The 26,348-nt window shown below is 37.2% G+C and overlaps 1 protein-coding gene across 2 annotated transcripts in view; it reads right to left on the minus strand.

Moving 5' to 3' along the window:
- Window positions 1-905: 905 nt before the first annotated feature.
- LOC133850590 (probable nuclear hormone receptor HR38) overlaps window positions 906-26,348 on the minus strand; it is a 42,998-nt gene continuing 17,555 nt past the window's right edge. For both annotated transcript variants that reach the window (XM_062286715.1, XM_062286716.1), the window contains exons 2-5: window positions 6,839-7,149; window positions 4,268-5,491; window positions 2,386-3,529; window positions 906-2,317 (exon numbers count right to left, since the gene is read on the minus strand). In XM_062286715.1, the coding sequence (XP_062142699.1) occupies window positions 2,061-2,317; window positions 2,386-3,529; window positions 4,268-5,491; window positions 6,839-7,149 (2,936 nt within the window). In that variant the 3' untranslated portion in view covers window positions 906-2,060. The remainder of the gene's footprint in view (window positions 2,318-2,385; window positions 3,530-4,267; window positions 5,492-6,838; window positions 7,150-26,348) is intronic.

Raw genomic sequence — 26,348 nt, forward strand, 5'->3', positions numbered from 1 at the left:
GGTACAAAGTAGGTTGTATGGGAACGACTGATCCGCAACTATATATATTTATATTTGTATGTATATGTTATACAAAGATAATGATTAAATAACGTATTGTTTGTTTCGATATGTAACGGCTAAGATAATGGCATTTTCATTTCGAGGGTTTAAAACCAACAAAGCGCTTTGGTCACACTGCATTTGCATTTTCTGCTGCTCTTCAACCGTTTTGAACCGCTTGCAACCGTTTTGAACCGTTACACGAGCTTAGCTTAAGTCTAAGATCAATGTTGGGTAATTTTTTTGTTTTGTTTTGTTTTGCTTTGTTTTGTTTACACACGTGCTTTGTTATTGCTACTTAAACATATGATGTTTGTATGTATGTATTAATGTATAGTATTCTAAAGAAAAATGGCTGTTTACTGCACAACATATCATGCATGGGTAATATGGTAATCGTATCTAAAAGTTAATATATATGTAATATAAGTAGCTCCCGTATTTTTTTTTGTCGGCTGTAGATCAAATAGTTGCTTATCTTAAGATTGCCTAAACTAAAGTATATAAAGTTATTAAAGGATGTACAAAATCTAGTTAATCGAATTATTCAATATTTCATGTTCTATCTAATTAACTAATACAAATACCAAATACAAAATACATTTAATGTTCGGTTTTTTTTCTAGTTATCATATTTGTTTTTCCTTTTTTTTTTCTTTTCTAGTTAATGCCAATATTTATAACGAAAATAAGTTAATAACTTTTAAGGTCTGTGTTGTGCACTCGAAAAGCTTGAAGAGATATGTTTTTCATTCGTTTAGCCTAAACAGTTATTGTAGTCTTTAGTTTTACATATAGAAAATTACTTTTGTTTATAATTAATACATTTATACGAAGTGTGGGATAATTATTTGCTAACTACATTTTTCTGTTTTTTTTTTTTTTTTTTTTTTTAATGACAAATAAATCATAAATCGTATGCATGTATAAAAATTGGACATAAGAATAGACATTTATGTAGAGTTCAATGCCAATCTATCACAAAATTCACATAGAGGGGCTTTCGATCGCAAAAATAACACATATTTTAGTAATAGTAGTAGTAGTAGTATAGAGTAGAGAGATTCACATCAAGTGCACTACGATCCATTTGCAATTCTTTAAGAACTCGTCTGGAGTAATAATTTCTAATTACCACTAAATAGAAGATTTTACAAGGGCAGGGCGAAGGGTGAAAAGGGGTCCTTAAACTACAGAATACTCGTACTTATTTAGCTTATCAATTAGGTTTGTGTTTTGTGTTGTGTTGTGTCAGACACAAATCACATAAAGGTACTTTCAACTCTCTCGTTAGGTGCACGGCGGGTTTCGTGCACTACAAAAAAAAAATCGAAACAAATTCGAACCAATTTATAAATTCCTTACAATTATCCTAGTGTCTAATGGGGAAATACTTTTAGGGGGAGGGATTTATAGTATTTACAATAGGGAGAAAGGAAACTCTTAACACGATTGACTAGATGTAAGCTAAAGGCAAGAGTGTAGGCATTGCATAGAACATTCTTATATATTGAGAGACCCTTTGCACTGAGCTAGCAAAGCGGGTCTATTGGGTTAGCATACTTTTTGTCGAGTTAAAGCAAAGGGGTTGTTTTTGTTGTTGTTTGTGCTCTTGGTTGTGCTTGTGTCTATGCGTGTTTGGCTGTCTTGTCTTGTCGGTTTGTCCGTTTGATTTTTGACGGCTTCGAATTAAACAATTGCCGCACAATTAACGTCAACAAGTTGTGAGCGCATTCTTACGTTATTGGAGGACGACTGACAAGTCACGAAGCAGCACGCAGGCCTCGCAAAAAATGCTGAAATATTGATGAACGCAGCCAATTATCGGGATTTATCTATGGTATTATCGGGGGTGTTGTGCTGTGTGATGTGTGCTGTGCTGCCTACGAAACTGCTGCGCCTTTCTTTTATTTTCTATTCTTTTGCACTTAGTTCTAAGTTTTATATGTGAGGGTTTTTTGTAATTACGATCTAGAGTTGCACGGCGAAAGGAAGCAAGTTGTTTGATGATACGGTGCTTAGAAGGGCAGCGTTGTCACAAACATGTTCTCAATGAGCGACGGCGCCGGCACCAGATCCTCCAGCTTCAGATAGAAGATACGCTGCAATCCCTGCACGCTCAGTGAACGCAGCTCGGGGAGTTTGCCGAGCAGACGACTGAAGTAATGTTGCTTCTTTTGGGCCTCGGCATTGTAGGTGACATGATCACGCAGGCTGCCAATGATTTTCATTTGCAGCTGCTCCACCTTCTTTGGCTCACGCAAGCCGTGGCGTTCTAGAAAAAGGAAAGGAGGAAAGTTAATGGAAAAGTCCTCAACATGTCACGCATTACCAATGCCTTACCTGTGATCAAAGTGAGAGCGCAGAGGCAGGCAAAAGCTGATATGTCAATCTCGAGATTGTGCAGACTGCGACTAAACTCCATGATGCCATTGAGCCACTCGCCAAAGCTGCGCTGGCATTGACTGCGATGCAAGACGGTGCCATTGCAGAAGATCAGCTTGGTGTCATCGCTGCGAGCGCGATACGAGAGACGCAGCACAAACAGCTCCAGCGAAGCGGACTGAAACAGCAGCTCCTGATCCTCGGGTGTTAGATCCAAGTAGCCGGGAATCTTCTCGGCAAACTGCTTGATCACATCCACCGAATTAGTGAGCAGCTGATAGAATTGCTGCACCTTGTCCGCCTCACTCATGCCCAGTCCCGGAGTTAGTTGATCCAGCGGCTGCTCGTAGTGCGTGTAATCGAGGCACGAGGGATCCGGTGTGGTGTCCACATGACTGCGGACCAGCGCCGTGATCAACGAAATGGGCGGCGATGGTGGCGACTCTTGTGGCGATTTGGGCTTGGAGGGCAGACGACCACGTCGACCCTTCAGCGAATCCGTGCGCACCACTTCCTTGACCATGCCGACAACCAAACACTTCTGGAAGCGACAGAACTGACACCGATTGCGTCGTCGCTTGTCCACCGGACAACTCTTGTCCGCCAAGCACACGTACTTCGAACCCTTCTGCACGGTGCGCTTGAAGAAGCCCTTGCAACCCTCACAGGTCCGCACCCCATAGTGCTGACAGGCTGCGGTGTCGCCGCAGACGGCGCAGAGCTGCGAAGTGGCGCCAGCCGACTGCAGCAAACGTCCTGCTTGCAACAGTTCTCCGCCAGCGCCGCTTGCCGGCGAACTAGCTGCTGAATTGGGCGCCGAGCTGAGCAGCACTTGAGCATGGCTGTGACGCGGTCCGAGGGACAGCTTCGCCAGCTTGGGACTGTGCGCAACGGAGGAGGAGGCGGCGGCGGCGGCGGCGGGCGAGACGGAGCGTTGGACGGGCAAGGAGGCGCGACGCAGAGGCGGCACAACCACCAGCGAATTGGAGTTGGAGTTTGTGGAGTTGGCTGCGGCAACGGCAGCGGCGGTGGCTGCCTCCAACTCCGAGATGGTGGGGAATGTGGGCAGCGAGTAGCGTTCGCCATTGAGCGTATTGTAGTTCTGTAAATGGGTTCAAAAGAAGAGGTTTATTAGTAAGAAAGGAAGGCCAAATTACTTGTGGTTTACTAGACTGAACCGGTTCGGTAGTTAAGTTCATATTGAAGGGGTTCAGGAACCATTTAAAATATGTAAGGAATAATTTTAATGTGAAACAAAACTACTAGCAGCTAATTATTTTAATAGAAAACCAATCTACCTCAGAAGGAGAAACTATCTTTATGTACCGGTTCACTGTAGATTTTCCAGCAGCAGTAAATTGCTTACATTTTATACTGAGCACTTTAGATTTGAATTTAAGAATTAAAGTGAACCAATTGAATTGAAATATATTGTTGTAATGCAAAAATCATATAGTCTTTGAATCAAGGATTGCACCTAGGTGAACCGGTTCGTTATCGGATTTTTCATGAGGTAAATACAAAACTGATCTTGACTTCTATATAGGAAGAATCGAATGGATAACGAAAATATCAGTAAAATACAATTATAGCTTTGAAGTTAAGTGTGTTTTTTTTAAGGAATTCTTTATTCAAAAGTGAAGAAACAGAAACAACAGAAAATATAGCTTAACAACACATGGAATAAAATTTTAATAAAGGGCAACCCCTGTATATCCCTACGAGGAGTATGGTTTCAGTTAAGTAAGTTTTCAACCACAACCATTGAACCCTTTAAGTTTTTTACAACCCAGTATCACATTTTAAATTATGTCTCATCAAGGCACAATTATTTACTTACGTGATGAAAGCTTTGCTGTTGCTGCTGTTGGCCGTAGAAACCATCGTTCTGGCTGGGCACGCCATTGTACTCGTAGAGCGAGCTGGCCGAGCTGCTGGGCGAGGGATTGGAAGCGCCATTGATGGCATTGAAGTGGCCATGATAGTTGTAGCCATTGCTGCTGTTGCCGCCGCTGTTGTTGCCGGCATGCGACGGTTGTTGCTGTTGCTGTTGTGACTGCATCTGATGCAGAGTCTGCAACTGCGCTGAAGTTGGTCCAGCACTGAGACCGGCAATCACCTCGGCTGCGGTGGTCAGAGGAAAGCAATCCTCATCCATTTTGAGCGTTAGAATCTGATCTGTGGGCGTGGCGGCGGAGGCGGTAGCGGGGCCAGCTGAGGAGGTCGAGGAGGATGAATTCGATTGCTTGGGACTGCTGCTGCTATTGTATTTAAGGGAGTAGGTCTCCTGGAAGCTGGGCAAGCTGCTGCCACACGACAACGGGCCGCCAATGGGTGAGATCAAAAGCTGTGATGCCTGCAACTGTTGCTGTTGCTGCTGCTGGTGTTGTTCTTGCTGCTGTTGTTGCTGCTGTTGCTGTTGCTGCTGAGCGTGCAACGCAATGGCGGGATCGCTGCTGGAACGCAAGCTCAGCAGGCAGAGGGAGTGATGATCCTGCTCCGAGGAGCTGGGACTGTGACTGCTGCCCAACGCGAGCGGCTGATCCTGTATGGAGGACAAACGCTTGTCGCGCAGACACGTCAACTTGGTCAGATTCTCAAGGGAGCTGGTCAGATCCTCGCTGCTGCCCAGAGCGGTGTCCACATGGGCCGGCGTATCCGGATAGCTGGCCACCGATTGCTCCAAGGCGGGCGACAGCAGCGAGTTGTTGGAGTCCGAGGGAAAGAATAGATCCGAGAAGAGTTCACTGTGCGAAACGGCCGCGTCGGCTAGATTGCTGATCAGCTGATCCTCCTCATGGGACAGCAGCGTATCCTGGCTGCCCGAGGGCAACAGCAGGTGCTGTTGTTGTTGAGGGAGCAACTGCTGTTGAAGAGGCTGCTGCAGTTGGCGATGCTGTTGCTGCTGCTGCTGATGTTGCTGCTGATGATGATGCTGCTGGTGTTGTTGATGCTGGTGATGATGATGGGATGCTGTGGCTGTGGCTGCCGACGTCGTCGTCGTTGTCGTCGTCGCGGATTGCGTTGAGAAATTGTCGAACGACGTCAGTGAACTAAACGAGCTCTGCAACACAAGAAAGTCCGACACAGACTGAATTAGTCAAAAGCAAACAATAAGCTCTAGACCTCGCTAGTCAAGACCTCGTCTACATCTAGTCAGGACGAAAGGGTGGAGTCAGGACATGCGCGCTCTGTTAGCAACAGACAAACCCCGTTGTCATTGGTCGACAATCCCTTGCAACCCTTAAAGTCTTTGTCAGTGTTTGTTTTTTTTTTGGCTTCTTTCTAATTTCCAATTGGTTATGCATGCAAAATTTCCTTTGCTACTTTTTTTTTTATTACTTTTGGCAAGCTCAATTAGCTAGCTATTGATGCGAATGCTAATGTGCGGTTAGTTAGAAAGTGATAAGACATGGCTCAGCGGGCAATTAACACCGCCATTCAGTAAACATTGCTTTCAACACCTGGCGAAATTGCTTAGACTGCAAGTTGAGGCTTCAATTGAGCAGGATTTGTGCACCTATCGTTTAGATTTGCATATACATAAAAGAAATGATTGAATCCTAGCTGAAATTTAGATAATTTATGCCACTTAATGCACAACTCATCCCTTAGATCACTATTAAAGGCGAGAGTTGCACTAACTGTACTTTTTAGCAAATTTCTATGATCATTATTTATAATAGTTGATGAATTGCTGCATGCTCACATCACTATCGAAATAAGGCACCACCCAACTGCACTTTTTAGCGCATTTATACCACTGGGTACTTAATGAAATACTCATTTCTATGATCACTATTTAAGGGGAGAGTAATGCGCCTCATTTTTAGCTACTTTATCCCAATGGGTAAAGTAGGAATTGCTCCACGCTCAGATCACTATCGAAAAAAGGCACTTTGGTGGCGCATTTCTACCACTGGGTACTTAAGGAATTGCTACTTGCCTCGATCACTAACTTATGCGCATTTTGACTTAATTTACATTTATTGGAAAATAAAATCAAATACTGACTTAGTAATTTAAGTTATGTTAAAGAGAGAGTCTAGAGTCTAGAGATTAGGCTAGATAAGTTTGTATGAATATTGTGATAGATTACAATATTCATATAAAGATTCCCCAAACTTAAGCTTTGATTTTACTATATCTTTCATAAATAATTTAAGCTTGTTATGTATTGTAAATAAGAAATATATTTTAAGAGGTGGACTACTTTCTAGTGTGAAAAACATTGAATATTTTCCTAAACAGATTAATAATGGATAATCACAAGTAAATATTTTAATAGTAACAATTATTCTTTAGGAAATTCTTGCTTGCTAGCTTTATATGAAAAGCTTCCTCAATCTCAATTGTCAGGAATTCCGTTAAAATAACATACATATATAATAAAATCAAGCAGACTACTTACATTGGGTTGCAGAAGTAACATGCTTGTGTTGGCTTGCTGATGTAGCCTCACTTGGCTTTGGATTTTAGTTGTTGTTGCTGCTGCAGCAGTTGCTGCCGATGTGGTTGCTGCTGCTGCTGCTGCTGTTGTAGCAACTGTGGTTGCTGCTGTTGCTGTTGTGGCAGTCAGCGTTGCTGCCTCTGCTTCCTTTGTGGCAGCAGCGACTGTTGCTTGTGTTTTCCTCGAGTGCTCCGACGACTTGAAGCTCCTCAATTTGCTGGCCACCTTCGACTTGCTGCTTGGTGGCGAGTTGCGCGTCTCACTTTCTGCACCTGCAATCAGAGAAACAAGGATAATTTAGCATTTGCTTAAAGAGGCGTGAATGTCAAGCGGTGTCTAGGGCATGCTTTGGTTCTAAATGGAAATGCGAAATGTGAGTGCTAAAATGAAAATGCCACATGCGATGATTTGCTTTGTCCCTCAACTCTGTATTAGAGACTTATTATAAACATATATAAAATATTTTTGGCGTTGCCCAATTGTCTCGCGTTCCACACGCAAACCGCCGTATCGAATGTCTTAATTAGAAATGCTCAAAGAAAAAAAACACACTACTGTGCAACACGGTGCAGAAGAGGAAAACCAGCAGAGAAGCGACGTTGCAGCACACACAGAGCACAACAACGAGGATCACATCTCCATCTCCAGTTAATGCGGCACATAAAATGTAATAAATTGTGTTGTCCGACGCTGCACGTTGCACGTCGCTGACTCCTCTACCTTCAACTCCGACTCCAACAAACATCGACTCTGACTCTGACTAGTTGCCATTGCGGGTGTTCGCTTTTGATTATAATAAATATTATGGCTTATTCGTATTTCGCCTATTGCAAAACGTCATTTCGACTTTTTGGCGTTTTTTGTCGTCGACGTCGTCGTCGCTGTTTTTGTTTGTTGTTGTTTCTTGGTTGTTGGTTGCTGGTTGCTGGTTGTCTTTGCTGCTTTTCATTTCTCTCTGCAGAAATCATTTTTCACAATTTGCATATTTTTATTATTATTATTTTTGTTGTTTTTTGGCGGATGATGATGATTTTTGAAAGGAGAAGCATAATTGAAAAAGATTCTCTAATGATACAAGGCGTATTTATTTTACGAAATATCATAAAAAGGAAACTTTAAATAAGTTATAAATATTATGTAATTTTTTATTATTATGTTGCAATTTTATTTAGTTCAATACTTAACGGTGGAGCTCAACAAATAACTTATGGAACATTGCTTGTAATCGATAACGTTATCGATTATTTGAAACTTAGCTTTGCGAATGTTAATGAATTGATTAATTGCACATATTTTAAACGCATTTAAAATGAATTGAATTTACTGAATCACTTAAGTGATCGATACTTAAAAAGTACGCTCTATGTAGTTTATCGATCAGTGATGATCATTTTAATGATGGGAAATTATTTAATCGATTTGTTGCGCACATTAGCGCTGAATAGAAGTATGTTCAATACTATATAATAGACTCGAATATGTCTAGTAGGCATTTGAAAAACGAAAAAAGAAGAAAAAACAATGCCTCACACAATCGAAATAAAATATCATTGCAGCGCTTTATGGCCGTGGGTCATTTAGAAAGCAATCGATCGATTCCCTTTGAAGCGATACCCCGAAAAGTATAAAAATGCAGAAAGCCAAACAAACTACCGTGGGCTACTGCGAAAAAAGCTACCGGGAAGAGAGCAGCTAGATAAAATGCGAAAGATTTGTGATAACAATGTGCCATTGTTTTTATTACCCATTGGGCAGACAGGCAGGCGAAACAAATTTGGGTTGGGTTCGATGAGTTTTTTTTTTTCTGTGGGATTGTAAGTTCGAGTTGCACATCTTCAGCATCATTTTTGGTTGTTTTCTAATTGTTTTGTGTGATGATGTCATTGTGGTAGGCTCTCCATAAACAATTTCTAAGGCCTCTTTATTTACAATCGGTTAGCAAATTTATTATAATGCCTGCCTGACTAAAATTGCCTGACTCTCTGGCTGACTTGGCTGACTGACTGCGGCTCCTTCTTCATTGCATTGCATTTCTCGTGTCTTCTTCGCATTGCATAAGTTTGCTAATTTTTTGGTTTTTATATAAGTTTGTTAATACATATTATTTGGCAACGCCGAGTCTCGAGTCTGCTCTTCTCTGTACTTTGAACTGCGAACTTCATTGCACGCTCGCCTGATCAATGGACATGGACATATGCAACTGACAGACGGACAGACAGACGGACAGACGGACGGACGGACAGACAGACAGATAGAGGGACAAAGAGGCTAAGACACAAACTTGTGCAGTGACCCAAAGAAATGGTAATGCGTCGTGGTCGAACGTCTCTCGTCTTTTGGTTTCAGCTTGAGCTTCAGCTTCAGAGCTTGGGTCAGAGACTTGCTTTGGCACTCAGTCATTGAGTCAGTGGGTGCACCGACAGTCAACAGTCGACAGTCGACAGTCGACAGTGCACCAGAAACCAGACTCCAACTCGCAGCGACTCGAACCCATACAATGTTTTTATTTTTCTTTTTTTGGGGGTACGGCATTCGTGTGAAGTTTTGTGAGAAGTATACAAATGGGGCTGAGGCACAAGGAGTTAGTCATTTTGTGTCTGCAGAGGAGGCGTCGATGCTATCGCCTTTGAAACTCCACGACAACGACAACGACAAAGACGACGACGACCCAATAGACATTGATGTAGCAGCAAAGAAGAAAAGAAACAAAACTTCCTGCAGTACCTTTTGCATGATGAAGATGATGATGATGATGAGGAGGAGGCCGTTCGTCTGCTCTGCACAAGTCTGGACTTGTGGACTATTGGTCTATAGTTTTTTTTTGGGTACTTGTTGCGACTTTCACTATTAATTGTCGATTTTCATCGATTGTTGCCCCGTTTGCCAGTTTGTGATGCGGCACAAAATGTAATACTTAATGGGCAATGGGTAATGGGTAATGGGGTTGGTATTTAAAGTTGTGCTTCACCAACACAACAGCAATGGCAACAAACCCAATTTCTGGGCTGAAATTCATATCGAAATTGGATCTATTACTCAATGGTCGCAGTCGAGTGAGAGACAATTTGATTGATTTATGCAATCGCCGTCTAATGCCACATTGTTTTCTCGTACCCAACTAATTGCTTACAGTCTTCTTCGCATCGCATCGCATTGCATTGCATTGCATCGCTAAGAGTCGCGTCTTGTTGCAACTTGGGGAGTGTGCAACATATTGGGGCCAATCTGCAAAGCATTTAGCATCGTTTTTTTTTTTTTGAGAGAGAATGTTCTGTGCAAGATCAAAGGCGGGCAGGTTCCAAAATTTGCAATCATTGCGTTTCGATTGCAGCTCTTTGCTTTTTGCTAGATGATCTATAACACTTAATTTTGTCATTTTCAATTGGACATGAGTAAGAAAGCGGCAAGTGGCAGTGCTCGACTATAAAATACCTGTCATAGTTAAACATTTAGAATACTTTATGTGGTTGGAAATGTCTTTTTTTTGTTGAAAGGCAAAAGAGTAGAAATTTAGGGCGCAGGCGCTTTTTTGATACACAACTCTTCCTCAAACAACTCGTAAACTTATAAAGAAAACATAATAAAATATTGAGGATACATTTAAATTGTTAGTAATATGTATTATGTGTGCATCAATTTAGCCATACAAACTAAATATCTTGTTATTCGTTAGACTTGCTTTCGTTCTTGCTACTGATAACAACTGCACCTGCTTTTTAGAATCCATAACTATGGAGCTCTGAAATAACTTGCAAACTAATTAAGGACTCATTATGAAATTTGTAGAATGCAGATTTAGATTGTTGTTAAAGCTAAATATAAATTAATTAGGCAATGCAAATTGAACGTTATGTTCAATAAAAACATTTCTCGACTGTAAAATTCTTGATAACAAATATATTTTAATACTGCTTTTAAGAATAGCTATGTTGTCCTCAATTAACTTGTAGACTTTTAAAGGAATCATAATGAAATTTTTAGCATGCGTTCATATTATTATTAATACTACACAATTAAGAAAAACAAACTATAAGTTAAGCTAAATATATTCTATATGATACACATAAATATTTAACAGCATCTTTACCTTACTTCTTACTATTTTGTCTCTCACTATTCATTAAGTTTATTGTAGTTTTTTTTAGATTTGCGGTGTCGTAAGTTTGCTTAGCTAATAAACAACTTTTATATACCTATAGCACTTAGAAATCGTTTAGCTAAGAAATGATGCTCTAGCATTTATAGACGAAAATTTAACAACTTAAGCCTCCTCTTACACATATTTCACAATTGCCAATAATAAATACTCTTCAACGCAATGGCTGCCGGGTATAAAAGAGTTTCCAGTTTGCATTTAGCATGAATTGTCGCAACAATTCGCAAAAGTATAAATATTTGTAAGTAAGCCACGATTCGAAGTCGCAGTCGAAGTCGACGTCGAAGTCGGAGGCGACATCGTCATCGTCATCGTTTTTTAATCGCTGCAAAAAGCGTATTGAAGGCCATCGTGAACATTTCATAGTTGGTGGAGCCGTAATCCGAGAGGATTGAAGTCACTTTAGATGCGCGTGAGCGCATCTCAACCAGTTGAACCCGCCCTCGCCCCTCATCTCACCCCTTCTCTCCTCTCCTCACCCTCTATCATTATCGTCATTCTGTTCACTCTCACTTGTCGCAAAAACACATGTTGGCCAATACTTTGGTTTACTCTGGAACAGGCAGCGGTCATCGTGTCATCATCATCATCATCATCATCTTCATAACCAGCAGCAGCTCCCAGTTTTATGCAAAAGTGGATTAATAAAATACAACAACAACAACAGCAACAACAACGAAATAAAAGATTCAAATTGAAATGCAGAATTCGAATTTGTTGCTCGACAATTTGCATGAAATTCTAATAAAAGATTTACCGTTTGGTTGTTAGGTGTTAGCCAAGGCAGATGCAGCATCGAGAGCCACATTGAGAGCCACAAAAACTGGTTTAATTCGCATTGAAATTGAAATTGAAATGGAAATTGAAGTGTTATATCATTTGCAAATATGAGAACAGTGCCCGGTATGCGATCTCGATGGCGATCACGAACCAGTTATCCACATATATATACACATATATATATCTACATTGTTCGCATCAAAGTCGAGCCAAAAGAATTTTGAAATAAATAAAAACCCAAGTCGTGCATTAAGCGTGAATCGCATCTGAGAGTAGCGGAGAAATTTGAGGAGAAATTCACAAAAAACGAGATAACAGAACAAATTACAGTTAAATTGTTCTTAATATAGAAATGCAATATGCGGCGGGACGAAGATATAAATTACGATTGCTATGAAAAGAATATTAATATTAAATAGAAGGCAAGTGTTTAAAACTTGCAGTTCAATTTGAAATACAACTTTAATCTGTTATTAAAATGCAGATGTTATACAAATTAGAGTTAAGAAATGGAGTGAAAATAATGAAGAACAACACATAACAAATTACAGTTATTTTGTTCTCAAAATAAAAATGCAATAATAGCAGATTGTGTTGAAAAGAATATTCTTTCTATTGTTATAATTAGCAAGAATTTGATGAACAAAAAAACATTATTTTATTGTTAAATTAAACACTCGCAGTTGAATTTGAAATATGTTTAAAATCTACTATTAAAAAATGAAGTCAAACACATTACAGTTAAATTAATCTTAAAATAGAAAAATAATGTTCTTCAAATTGTTATAAATACAATACTTTCTATTGTTATAATTAGCAAGAATTTTGTTTATATATTTGTATTTAGATTTCAAATATAATTGAGAAATTACTAAACACATAACATTATTATTTTTATTGTTATAATTAGTATGAATTTTATTTATATTTTTGTAGTTCGATATCAAATATAATTGAACAAATTTTATGACGAAAACAAAAACATTTGTATTGATATATTTAGCAAGAATTTTATACCTGCAGTTAAATTTAAAATATAAAAAAATGAGTGAAAGTATCGAATAAGAGATCAGAAGAAATTACATCAAATTCTGCTTAAAATAAAACACAATATTATAAAAAATATACTTTCTTTTTTTATAATTAGATTTCAAATGCAATTAACCAATTGTGATAAAAAAAAATAATATTCTTTTTATTGTTAAAATTAGCCAGAATAAATTTATGTACTTGCAGTTAGATATCAAATAGATAATTCAGAGATAAATCTGATGTTTGGATGGATAAATTATACTAATTAGAGTTAATGAACGGCTGGCAGAGAAATGGAGTGAAATTGATAAACGAGACAACAGAATAAGAAACAGTTAAAATTTGAGTGCAAGATTTGCAGTGACAAAAAGATAGATTCATATTAATTGTTGAATAGATATGCAAAGAATGACTTGTATAGAATTTTATTTGGAGAGAATTTATAAACACGGATTTAGTTTGATTTAATTAGGGAATAAATCATATATACTTTTATTTGACTTCAAAATATTTCACAACATTTCAGAGGTTTAAATATTATTTATTAAGAGAGTATCAGGTTTTGCCAAATGCTCATTGATAGAATATGCGAACATAAACTATGGATTGGCAAACCAATTAAAAGATTCAATTTCGCACAAGTCAAATAGATAATACGCGTATCAAGCACACAAATTTATGGCGACTAATTTGCATTTGAAGCCACAAAGTTAGCTTCGAGGTTGTGTGGCTGAGACTGCAAGAAACGATGAAGAGAAGAGATCGGGGGGAAAGACTGAGAGACTGAGAGTGGCAGGTCAAAGGTGGACAGACTGCAGTGCATCAACGTCGAGGTGAGTCGCCGCCTGATTGACACGGCTGAGACAAAGATAAATAAGCTGCCAGTTTCGGAACGCCGCTTACATAATTAGCAGCAACAACAACAGCATCTTAGCCATGCAGCAGCAAGAGTATCTTTCTTTTTTGGCCATGTTGCTAAGCGCATCCGAAATAAAAGCCCAGCACAAAACAAGGTGCAGCTGCTCCCAGCTGCTTGGGAGCGGGTGGGAAGCTACCTTTCCCTCCCCTTCCACCCCCTCGACTTCTGCTTCTACTTTTGCTTGGCCAAATAAATAAAAATTTGACACAATTTTTTCCCAAATTTTTCTTCAGCTTCTGCGTCTGCTTCTTCTTCTTCTTCTTCTGGTTGCATTGTTGCCAAAAAAAAGTTTCATTGCAACGGCAGCGAACCAACGAAATATCATCGAAAACATGCAAGTGATCATGCGAATAATTGTATACGAGGGTTGCTCAAACAGTATGTGATAATAAAATAAGATTTAAATTAATATTAACTCGTTTATATATATTACTATAATTGTATGATGATTTATTATGTTGAAACATTTTTGTAATTAATTTGAAAATTTAAATATTTAATAATTTAATATATTCTGCTCAGCAATTATTGTAATTAATACTCATATTAAAATGCTATCTTTAAAAATTATTAAATAAATCAAAACATAATTTTCCTAATATTTAATACACATACGCCTCGTGGTCTGTTTATAATAATATAGCTAACAAATTGATAAATTGTTTTTGTTTTAAGATATTTATTGAGTGAGGAAGCTGTGCAAACAATGAACAAAGCGGACTATAATATCACATATATAGAAAATTAATTTTAACCCCACTAAATTGCTCTAAAATTTAAAAAAAATTTTATTTAAACCATAAAACTATTCTCTAGTTCATTAATTGGGAAGTCTTACTTAATCAGTTAAGCAAATGTTAAAATAAGTAAAAATAAGTTATTTAGATCGTTTTTGATCTTAGTAACTTATTTTTCATATTTGATCTAAATAACTTATTTTTCAAATTTGATCTAACTAACTTCCTTTTACTTATTTACATTGCGCATACGTTCAGTTAGCCTTCTAGTCTGCTGCACATTAAACATACTTTATTTAGCTGAAATTATATAATTTGCAGTGAGTTTTATTAAGTACTCGAAGGCAACTAATATCGAAGGATCCACCCTAAAAAGTAGGTCTCTCGTCGAAGTCGTAGTCGTATTAGTGTTAATTTAAGTCGTCGACTCATTGTTGCAAAGTGCACGTTTCGTTTTTTCGCTTTCGTTCGAAAAGCAAACAGATCCGAATTTGCTAGATCGGGAGACGCAGATTGCAGATCGATGTGCGCACAGAGAGAGAGAGAGAGGGAGAGAGGGAGAGAGGGAGGAGTGGGAGGCGGAGGCACAGCCAAATCGATTACCAGAGCCAAACAAAAGCGAGTGCAGCGAGTTCCCAGCAGGTTGCAGCAGCTACCACAACAATAGCAACAACTCCAAACAACAACAACAACAACAACAACTACACCCAAAGGCAATGTATCTGTGAGATAGAGATGGATGCCAGCCCCAAAAATGAGAAAAAATAAAGAAAAAATCTCAGCTCTGCTGCTGGGACGCAAATTGAGCCTAACCCATATATTTGTCAGTGAGTCTCAAGCATCTATATATATATATACATATATATATATTTATGTGTGTATATAGAAAGACTGAGGCGCGCTCATGAAGATTTGATTTAGTGTGGTTACAACGCAACAACAACAACAACAACGAAAATTTGTTATTTTTGCATATCTAAATTTCAGTTTTCTAGCAGATGCACAACGAAGGAAACTTTAGTCTCACAATTGCCCAATGAAGGAAATACCAAACAACAAAAACTAAATATTCAAATTAAACTACACGTCATGGGGTTCTATGTACAAGGTAATTCAAAAGGTTGCGCATTCTTAATTGTGATTGATAATTTATTGCGCAAATAAATGCTAAAGTGTGATCCTTTGAAAAGGTGTGATCATTGGAATTATTTTAATAATTTAAATAAATGGTATATACTAAATTAATGCTGAATTCATCTAATAGTAGCAAATAAATGCTGAAGTGTGAACCTTCGACAAGATGTGAAAATATTAAGAAAATATTTTAATAATTTAGTAAAATATATGTTATATACTAACTCATTACCAAATTCAGCTAATAGTATTTTCGCTCATACATATTTAGTATGTGCCTAAGAATTAAATACCAAAATTAAACTAATCATATTTTCGTTCATCTTTATTTGGTATTTTTCGTCAGCATTAAATACCAAAGTCAGCTAATAATATTTGCTCTCATACTTATTTAGTATTTGTCTTAGGAATTAAATTTTAAAATGCAACTAATAGGATCTTCTCTCATTATATATATTTTCTTATTAATTAATAAGAGTTAATTAATGTAAATGTAATTATTAATGTAAAAAATAATAATAACTTCGCCTAAAATAATAAAAAAGCAATTTACACCATTTTTATGAACATTTTTCAATGTTGAATATTTTATATTTTCTAACACTCCCTTCTTTTAGTTATTGTATTATTTTGATTAATAATTAACATGAAAATAAATAAATATAATATTTTATAGCATCGCAAATATTTTCAGCAAACGTTTAGATAAATCGACACACAGATTTAATAACTATGTACTTTTTTTTTTAGATTTTTGCTCAAACTGTTGATTAACTTGCTGTTAGCTTAATATTGCACAGTGTCTTTTTTTTGCAATTTATTTGATTTTACATTAGTGAAGCTCAACAATTTGAGCAAATCTTTCACTTTTCGGCTTTCATCAAGTCATTCGAGTGGCTGCAAAGGCCATGCGACGAGTGAGACTCAGAGGCTGTGGTCGATGCGGTGTCGCTGAGCTCTGAGCTTGAGCCTGAGACGCCCCCACAACATTTGGCATTGCAGACGGTACAACTAAAAATTACCTAATGTATCGCTAAGTGCCTATATAGATAGCCATGCCCATTATCCACATAGTACGATGACTAGATGTATGTATTTATACCCGGCACTTAATGGGGTGGAAGGGTATGATCAGCAAGTGAAATAATGCAAAGTGTAGAAGAAGCTGAGGGAGAAATTTTGAATTTCAAATCTCAGGGAATTGGGAAAAATTTCATAAAAGTAAAGTAAATTATAAATTAAATATATTTTATCAAATATGTTGACTAATTTCCTAAATAAATATGAATATAGACATATAATAAAGAATCAGTTTTTTTGTTTTTTAATCTTAGTTGCTAATACGTCTTTACGAATTCAAAGGTAACTTTTTGCATTTCAATCAACACAATTTTGAATAAATTATGAAATTTAAAACTTCTATTTATATTTAAGTTTTTCTATTTTCCTTTTATTATTTTATTTTGTCCCAATTTTCTATATATTTTATATAGTAACTTCTGCAATCCCAATTATTTTATATAGTAATTTCTGCAATCCCAAAACTTTACAATCCCTGCTAAAAATCAAGTCAAGTATCTTATAGTCGCGCTTTCTTCGTTGTTCAGCTCAAGAGTTTGGCTAGTTATGAAAATGATAAACACAACAAAAAGGCATTAAACATGATCATCATCATCGCTGCACATCCCACTTCCCATATCCACATTATATAGCTGGCAGTTGTGTCTCATGGCATGGTTTCAATTTTTGGCTCAAGTTGTTGTAGTTGTCGTTATTACAACTTTGTTTTGGGGGCTTTTTGGTGTGGAATTCATGGCATCATCTCATCCTAGGCATGGCTTGGCAACAAAAGCGCTAAGCTAAAGCAAGACACCAAACAGCGATCAACGAACAGCGAATAGCGAACAGCGAACAGAGCTCCAGCTTCAACTTGCTGCACACGCTTTGACTGCAGTTTAAACGTGTCTTCAAGACGGTTATTAAATCAATAATGAAGCACACGAAGCCAGCAGCTATGAAATCTCTTGGCAACATCATCATGATGATCATGATCATGTGGCCAAAACTCTGGCTACATCATTAGCACTCGTCGAAGTTGAAGCTGAAGTCGAAGTCGATGCTCTGTTGTTGCTGTTGTTGTTGCTGTCGTTGTTGGTGTCGTTGTCTGGCACGCCGGCTGACACACAAACATCGTGGAGTTCATGGAACGCACCCAAAAGCCAAGCTTACAGTTTCAGCTATTAGACGAGCTTGGTGTTTTTCTATTTTTTTTTCTTCTTTTTCATTCGCTTTTATATTGTCAGTCTTCAGTCTTCAGGTTTTTTGGTTTTTTGGATTTACTTTTTTTTTTTTTGGTTTAGTTTTGCGGCGCTTCTCCTAGTTTCAGTTTCAGTTTCAGTTGTGCTGCTTTGGCTGGCATCGCCTCTGCCCAGAAATCGAACTATTAACTTATTGCTGCAGTCAGTGTTTGCAATTCTTCGGGCACATTCCAAGGCGTAAAAAGGCCCGTCTTACATCTCTTACGGCAAGGTGTCGCGGGTTAACTAAGGTGTGATAAATTTTTGTCGACTACAACGACGACGACGACGACAACGTTGCCATCGATATTTCAAAGGTCTTGGCATGTTTTGGTTTTTTCGTTTTGCTTATTTTTGTGATCTTAATGTTGCGAGCAAGTTTGCCATAATTGTTTTATTATGCGAATAATACACTTGGGTCGCCGGTCGCCATTGTCTTCGCAGCCAAAACAGATGGCAGGGCCACTCAGGGCAGTGGCAGCATCGTGACAGCGCAAGCCCCCCTGCTAAGCTGACTGCTGCGAAGAGTTGAGCGACAGCAAAGCTGACTGCTACGAAAGAAGTCTGCTAGGAGCGAGTTGACAGCAAAGCTGACTGCTATGAAGGTAGCTTGACAGGAGTCTGCAAAGCTGACTGCTATGAAGGTAGTTTACCAGGAGAATATGCCAGCAAAGCTGACTGCTGCGAAAACTTCAAAGATTCTTAGTAAACTGCAAGAGCATTATAATGTTCTTTAGTGCCGCAACACTTAACTGCACATTGAAGATAAGTGCTTTAACATTATTAAACTGCATTTTTGTAATATTAGAATTTTTGGGATATAATCAATTTTCTATCTTCAAGAAGGTGAGGCAGGTAAGCATTTTATTGTGTACAATATTTACCTACAACCTACTTTGGTATGCTTTTATGCAACGAAATTATTATTTTAAAGAAGTTTAAATACAAATATTTATGCCATTTGATGCAATATATTATTTAGTAACATCCTTCAATCTATGAGAATCATCTCGATTCACCAAACATTCAAACATTAATTATTTACCCTTTCAAATGAATTAAGAACTTCACTCCACACCCTCTTCTGCCTTCCACAAACTATGCAAACTCAAGTTATGACAGTGTCTGCCTCAAATATTTGAACTTGATCGGTTCATAAACACAGCAGTTAATTGTGCAGAAACAACACGGCGTATACGTGTTGAGCTAGAGTTCTTATGTATGTTTTAAGCACTCGCAGACGTTTGTACAAATTAATTGCAAACTGTGTTAACGGCAGCTCAAATTGTTGCTTCGACTGAGGCTGAGGGGAAATACGCGATTGGCAAGAAGCTGACAGCACAGCAATAACAAATGTTAGGCAACGACGTTGCTGTTGTATTTATTTTCATTACAGTCGAACTCTAACTGCAACTTCAACTTGCACCCACACACACAATCCACACTCCACAATCCACACTCCACACTCCACTCTCCACGGCTTTGTTGTTGTATCTAACTATCCTCAGCAGCGGTTAACTATGTTGGTTTTTCGGCGATAATTAATAGGCAGTGACAACGACAACGACAACGCCAACAACGAGAAGCGACGCCTCGACTTGTTGCAGGGACACCGCTTCCCTTTCCCTCCCCTCCACCAACTTGCCACTTGTTGCAACTTGTGCATAAAAATTTGTCCATCGAATGCAAGTTGCTGTTGTTATTGCAATTGCTGGTGGCATCTCAACACGCAAGTGCAAAGAGTCAACGTTGCAGTTGCCACTAAAGTTTTGTCTATTTGTGTCTATTACTTAATTGCCGGACACTGCAACAGCAGAAGCAGCATCTAAAAATCAAGAGAGGGGGCGATCAAGGAGGCAAGGGTTGCCTATAATAACAATTAGCTTGGCATTTTAATATGCATTATTGCAGTGAAAAGATCGCAAACTGATTTCAGCAGACGACGAGTCACGATTTCAGCCAGGACGATGAGGAAGCTTTTGGCCATATGCGTTTTGGCCAAAGATGGTGAAGCGCTATTTTAATTACACAATTAATTTGTCTGGGAAACTCAGCAAAGCCGCTGCAACCAAATGCAATGCAATCAAAAATAAGTCTACAACATGAAAACACCATCAAAACTCGATTGCGCGGTGTCCTAAAAAACTTAATGCAGACAGAGAGAAAAATGATGAGTTCAAATTCAACAGAAAAATATATATTTTAAGAATTGTTCGTTAAACAAAAATGCAGAGAGAGCAAAGAAGAATTGTTTCTTAAAATAAATATTAAAAATTGAAAATTTTATATATTTAAAATTCTAATTTAACAACCTTCATCCCCAATCATAAGAGTATTTTGCAATACTCTAAACTAAACATTATTCTATACAATACAATACTTTTTACTATACTGTTATATTCGACAATAGTTGGTGGAAGAATTCTTTAGCTTTTTTAAGTTTAATTGAATTAACACATGCACGTCAGTGCAGTTTTGGTTTGGTTTTCATAATGTTCATTTATTCTAAGTAAAATATTCTCTTACCCTAAGTACATAAGTTCAGCGCGCACTGCGCTGCCGGTTCAGCCGGCAGCGGCGCGGCTGCATTATATATTACTTATATGTATATACTTATATGTCAATGGACAAGCATGCTTTTGTCTTACATAAATTCTTTAGAGTGAGAGAGTGTATTATGCACTTATGCATAGGACACTGGCGGTCAGCGTGCATATGCTGACTTAGCCGAATTCGCACAAGCGGCGGATCATGTTACGCGCTCACTTGATTTTGTTATTGTTTATTATGATTTGTATGTGGCTGCACAAAGTGTTGCCGCCACATAAGTGCCAAACACAGTGTACACTCGATACAAATGGTAATCACAGTGTACACCCGATATGTATGACATATGTGCATATTACATCTCCCTCCTTTTGAAAATAACGTAATATAATGAAGTTATTTTAATTTATTGTTTTAAAATGTTTACAAATTTAAAATTGAAATTTTAAAAGGATTTTTACTTTATCGTTTTTTTTTTTAATTGAAATTGAAATATAAAATTTGATTTTTAGTTTAAAACGCGATTATATATATTTTTAATGTAAATAATAAAGTAATTATATATATATTTTTTTGTGTTTTGGTTGATCAGGCCAAGTTCCTTTTTTTTAAATTTTTTTTAATTGAAAATTTTTAACCTATCCTTATGGACCTTTTGGGTTTTATTTTTCTCGCCTTTAATTACTACGTTATCTCTGTCTTCTATTTTAACTACTGTATAGGGTCCTAAATATACTGGGTCCAATTTATGGCCAGTTTCGTTTTTAATATAACTTTATCTCCTATTTGTAGTTCGAAATCTACAGCCTTTTGTCATAAATTTCTTTATTCTTAGTTTTGTATTTGTCGAGCATTATTCTCGCTCTTTTATAGGCTGATTCTAACCTAAACTTAACTTCTTTAGCGTAATCATCTATGTTATATAAAGGATCTATTCTATTTATAGTACTAAAATCATTTGGTAAATTATGCAATTTTCAAAAACTAACTCATATGGACAATAGTTATGTGCCATAGAGGGGGTCGTGTTGAAACAGTATACGAAATATTGAATCCATACGTCCCAATCAGTTTTATCAGCTGATATATAAGATCGTATATATTCATTGAAAGTTCTGTGACTTCTTTCGACTGTTCCAACGGTCTGGTGGTGGTGTGCAGTAGATGTTATGTTATTAATCTTTAAGTATTTGCACAAGTCATTTATAATTGAATTCTTATATTCCGTTCCCATGTCCGAAATGAACGTCTTCATTGGACCGTACTTGAGAATAAAAGATTCAAATATTGCTTTTGCTATTGTTGTTGCACTTTTGTTTTGCAACTGGTATAGCTACTAAGTATTTAGTCAAGTCACATATAAGCGTGACTGCATATTCATTTCCATGCTCTGACTTTGGTAATGGACCAATTGTATCCACTATAACTCTGTCAAAAGCTTGTACTGGTGTTTCAGTAATTGTTAGCGGGGTCTTATTATGTTTAACTGTTTTTGATTTTTGGCATTTTTGACATTTCTGGATGTGCTGTGTTATATCACGAGTCATACCTTTCCAGTAATAATGTCTTTTGACCTTGGCCAAGGTTTTTGTAATGCCTGTGTGACCTCCTTGTATTGGATCGTCATGTAGTGTAGACAGTATAGCTTCTTTCTCTTTATTTGTATTTATTGTAGTCACCGGGTTGAGTAGCGCTACTCTTAATGTATTCAATTTTTCATTGCCCATTATTTTGAAATTATCTATTGAAATTTTCTCAAAGATATTTTCCCACGGTGCTATTTTTAATTGGCTTATTTGTAATATACCGGCTTCTTTCTCGAGCCTTGGAAATAGTTGACCTAAATCAATATTTCCATTTGTATATATGTCACCAATATCTATTCTTGCAATAATTTTCTTACCATGTTTAAAGAAACATAGCGAATCTTTTATATGCAAGGTCACTACTTTTCGTATTTCGTCATTGTTTATGACGTTGTATACGTTGGGCTGAGAAGCTTTTTCTGTAGATTGCCTTGGCAATTCTACTTTTTCATTTTCTGCGCAGAAATTTTGTCTACTTTGATATCTAGTAGTGACTTTTAATATATTTCGAGTTATATTTTGTAGATCTTTGATGGTTATCCTTGATAACGCATCGGCTACAAAGTTGTCCTTTCCCTTCAGATATTCCACAGTGAAATTATATTCTTCCAGCTCAAGTCGCATGCGCGTTAGCTTGGAGCTTGGATTAGTCATTGAAAACAGGTAAGTTAGAGGTCTATGATCAGTCTTGACAGTGAAGTGTCTACCATAAATATATGGTCTGAAATAAGTTATTGCCCAATGAATTGCTGTCAATTCTTGTTCTGTTGTACTTTTATTACTTTCACCCTTAGTAAACGATTTTGATGCATAAGCTACTGGAAGTTGGAGGCCATTTTGTTTTGAGTTAAAACTGCTCCACACGCTTGCTTACTTGCATCCGTTATTATGCAAAATTCTTTGCTGAAGTCTGGGTATTGTAATAAATTCGGATTTACTAGTGCCGATTTGAGATGTTCGAAGGCATTCTGGCAATCAGTTGACCATTCGAATTTAACATCTTTTTTACATAATCTTGTTATGTGACGAGCATAGTCGGCAAAATTTTTGATAAAGCGTCTATAGTAATTGCAAAATGCAACAAATCTTCTAGCGCTGTCCGCATCATGAGGGACTGGGTAATTTTTAATGACGTCGTATTTTTTGTCGTCTGGCAAGATTCCTTTATCTGTGCATTTATGTCCCAGAAAGGTGACTTCATGCATGAAAAATGAGCATTTTTCAGGATGTAACTTAAGGTTGTATTCCCTGCATTTCTCAAAAACATCAGTTAAGTTTTTAAGCATATGGTTTTCGGAACAACCTATAACTATTAAGTCATCCATATAAAGGAATGCTTGTGAAGGTTCTAATCCAGAGAATGCAATAGTCATCATTCTCTGAAATGAATTAGGCGCTATTTTTAAACCGAAAGGTAATCGTGTGAAACGATACGAGCCATTGCTCGTTGAAAATGACGTTATATCTCTTGAACCTTTTTCAAGTTCAATTTGATGAAAGCCAGACATTAAGTCCAGACATGAGAAATATTTCGCTCTTCCTAGTTGATCCAAAATATCATCAATTCTAGGTAGCGGGAATTTATCCGACAACAGTTTTTTATTAATTTGACGATAGTCAATTACTAATCGCCATTTTTTCGTATCAGATCCGGGAAGTGATTTCTTCGGAACTAATAAAAGTGGGCTGTTATATGCTGATACAGACGGTTCTACTATTTTATTATTTATTAATTTTTGTACCTGTATATTGATTTCGTCTTTCTGACTATGTGGACTTCTATAATTCTTTATGTATACTGGTTCATCATCTTTCAATCTTAACTTTTGCTTGTAGAAATTGTTGGTAGTGATTGATTCGGTTTCGAGTCCGAATACGTCACTAAACTGGGTGCATAAATTGGTCAATTCCTTTTTGAATTGTGGTGGGAAATTTTTAGCTAATTGAGATAAGACAGTTTTTTCTCTATTTTCTTGATTTTCGTGAACTATGTCATAGTTCGAAAGTGGTTCATATTTTAGGCTATGAATATTTACTATTTGATCATTACTGGTTGTATTCAGTAATCGGACAAATGCATTTTTGGTTGTTGCGACAGTGTTCGCAACATAAATGCCATGTTGAATTTCCTGATTGGGTATTAATATAGCTTCTTCATCTGATGACAGATGAATCTTTCGGACAACTTGGGATCTTGCTGGTAGAACAATGGAATTATTACCAGAACTGTATGTTATTGGAACATAAATTGGGAAATTCAAATTATTTGGTCTCATTATGAGCCAATCTTCATTTGGTTTGAAGTCTAACTGGCAATTGAATTTTTTGATAAAGTCAATGCCTATTATTCCATCACAAGGTATTGCGAAGTGCAAATTTACTAAGTGAAAATCGTGTGGAATTATGTATTTACCTGTCTGTATCTCTATTGAAATCAGTCCGTTTGACTGTATTATATCTTGGCTTATGCCTTGGATATTGATTTTTTTGTTCATTTGGATATCATGAAGATATCAAATTTTCTTTTAACAGTGATATGTCTGCACCAGTATCTATTAAAAACACAAGCTTTTTATTAGTTTTACATTGTAGAAATCTACAAATATATTTAAATTAAGATTGATGGTATGAACCGTATGTCCTATTGCTGAACATCTGAAGGTTGAGAGTTTCCCGAATTATTCTGGGCAACTCTAACATTGTTTGTATAGTTATTGTGGCCTCTATTCGAGTTGCCACGGCCTCTAGAGTTTCCTCTATTTTGGCCTCGTCCATTATTGTTATAATTGGAACCGTTGTAGTTGTTGTAATTGTAATTACGACTACGCGAGTTTCCTCTGAAACCTCCACGTCCGCGGTTTCCACCACGCTGTGAAGAATTTCTAAAATAAAGGACTGTATTTTGCTGTCCAGTTGCTTCTGTGCAACTGTTTACAAATTTCGATACAGCTTCATTCATGGTGTTGAAGGTGCCAGCCTGCATGATAAGTTTTACCTTATCAATTGCGCAATTCTTTGTCATTGCCTTAACTGCAGACTGTGTAGAATAACTTCTGGCTAACGCAAGTGGTAGGCCGTCCGTTATGTACGCACTTTCTAAAGCTTTTGTCATCTGCTCAACCTCTGCTGTGTATTGGTTAGCAGTTTTGTTGCGTTGCTGTAGATTCATCAGTTTAGCTGATAATACTTCTACAGTTTCGCCTTTGACATTGCTCTGTAGTCCGGAAATGATTTCTGATATAGTTGTTTCATTTCCGACTAAATTTCTGGCAACACCTTTTAGCTTGGTCTTTATCATTGACACAGCTAATTGTTCGTGTTCGCCTTTTATTGCATCGACAATGTTTAACGCATCAAGAAAACTTGTTAAGTTTTCCGCTTTACCATCGAAAAATGGTATAAGCTTTGATGCTGTATTAATGAATTCAATATTGGATTGTGCCATTGTGACTGTTTTGATTTCTATTACACTTGAATGTGTATCAGAATCAGAATCTACAGTTGACATTAGAATGGCTGGGATGGTAAGATTTGCCAAGTCTTGTTCTTGGACTTGTATATCCTCCTCTGTACTAGCCTCAAATTTTACTGGGGTATTCAGAATAGATGGCACAGTTAGATTAAGATTATGTTTCTCCTTTATACTTTGGAGATTATTTCTTAATCTTGTCAATAACCTTGACGTTTCTGACCAATGTTGATCGGTTAATACGTCTTTATGATTATAGATTAATATTCGTGCTTCATTAAAGCAGTCGATTAGGGTTATTGCGTGTCTATCTACTGTATCTCTGTGAGTTGGTCTATTCTGAGTTAAGCATTTGTATGCTTTTTCAAATCTGATTTTTATATTATGGATTCGTTCAGAAAGTTCTGACCATTCCATAATATGGGCTAGTAAGTGGTTCCTATACGAGGTTTAGTATTTGAATACCTCGTAGTTAATTTCCTCAGATTTCTCGTTAAATACCGTCATAATTTCGATGCCAGGTATTAACTTTAATAATTGAGCCTTTTCTTTATTAGATAGGCCAATAAATGGGGAGAAATCTAGGTCATATGTCCTTATATATATACTTTCGAAATTACATATATACGTGGGACTATATGACACGATGAAATTAACTCTTTTGATTAAGTCTGGGTCTCTTAACAAGACTTTCTTTAAACTTCTCTTTGCTAATTTACTCATAGCTTTTTTTTTGGAGTATTTTTATTTTACTTCATCAATTGACACGAGTGTCTGTACATATGGCCGAGAGTCTCTTAAAACTCCGACTCAT

The sequence above is a fragment of the Drosophila sulfurigaster genome, chromosome 2L, assembly GCF_023558435.1.
Source record: "Drosophila sulfurigaster albostrigata strain 15112-1811.04 chromosome 2L, ASM2355843v2, whole genome shotgun sequence".
NCBI lineage: Eukaryota > Metazoa > Arthropoda > Insecta > Diptera > Drosophilidae > Drosophila > Drosophila sulfurigaster.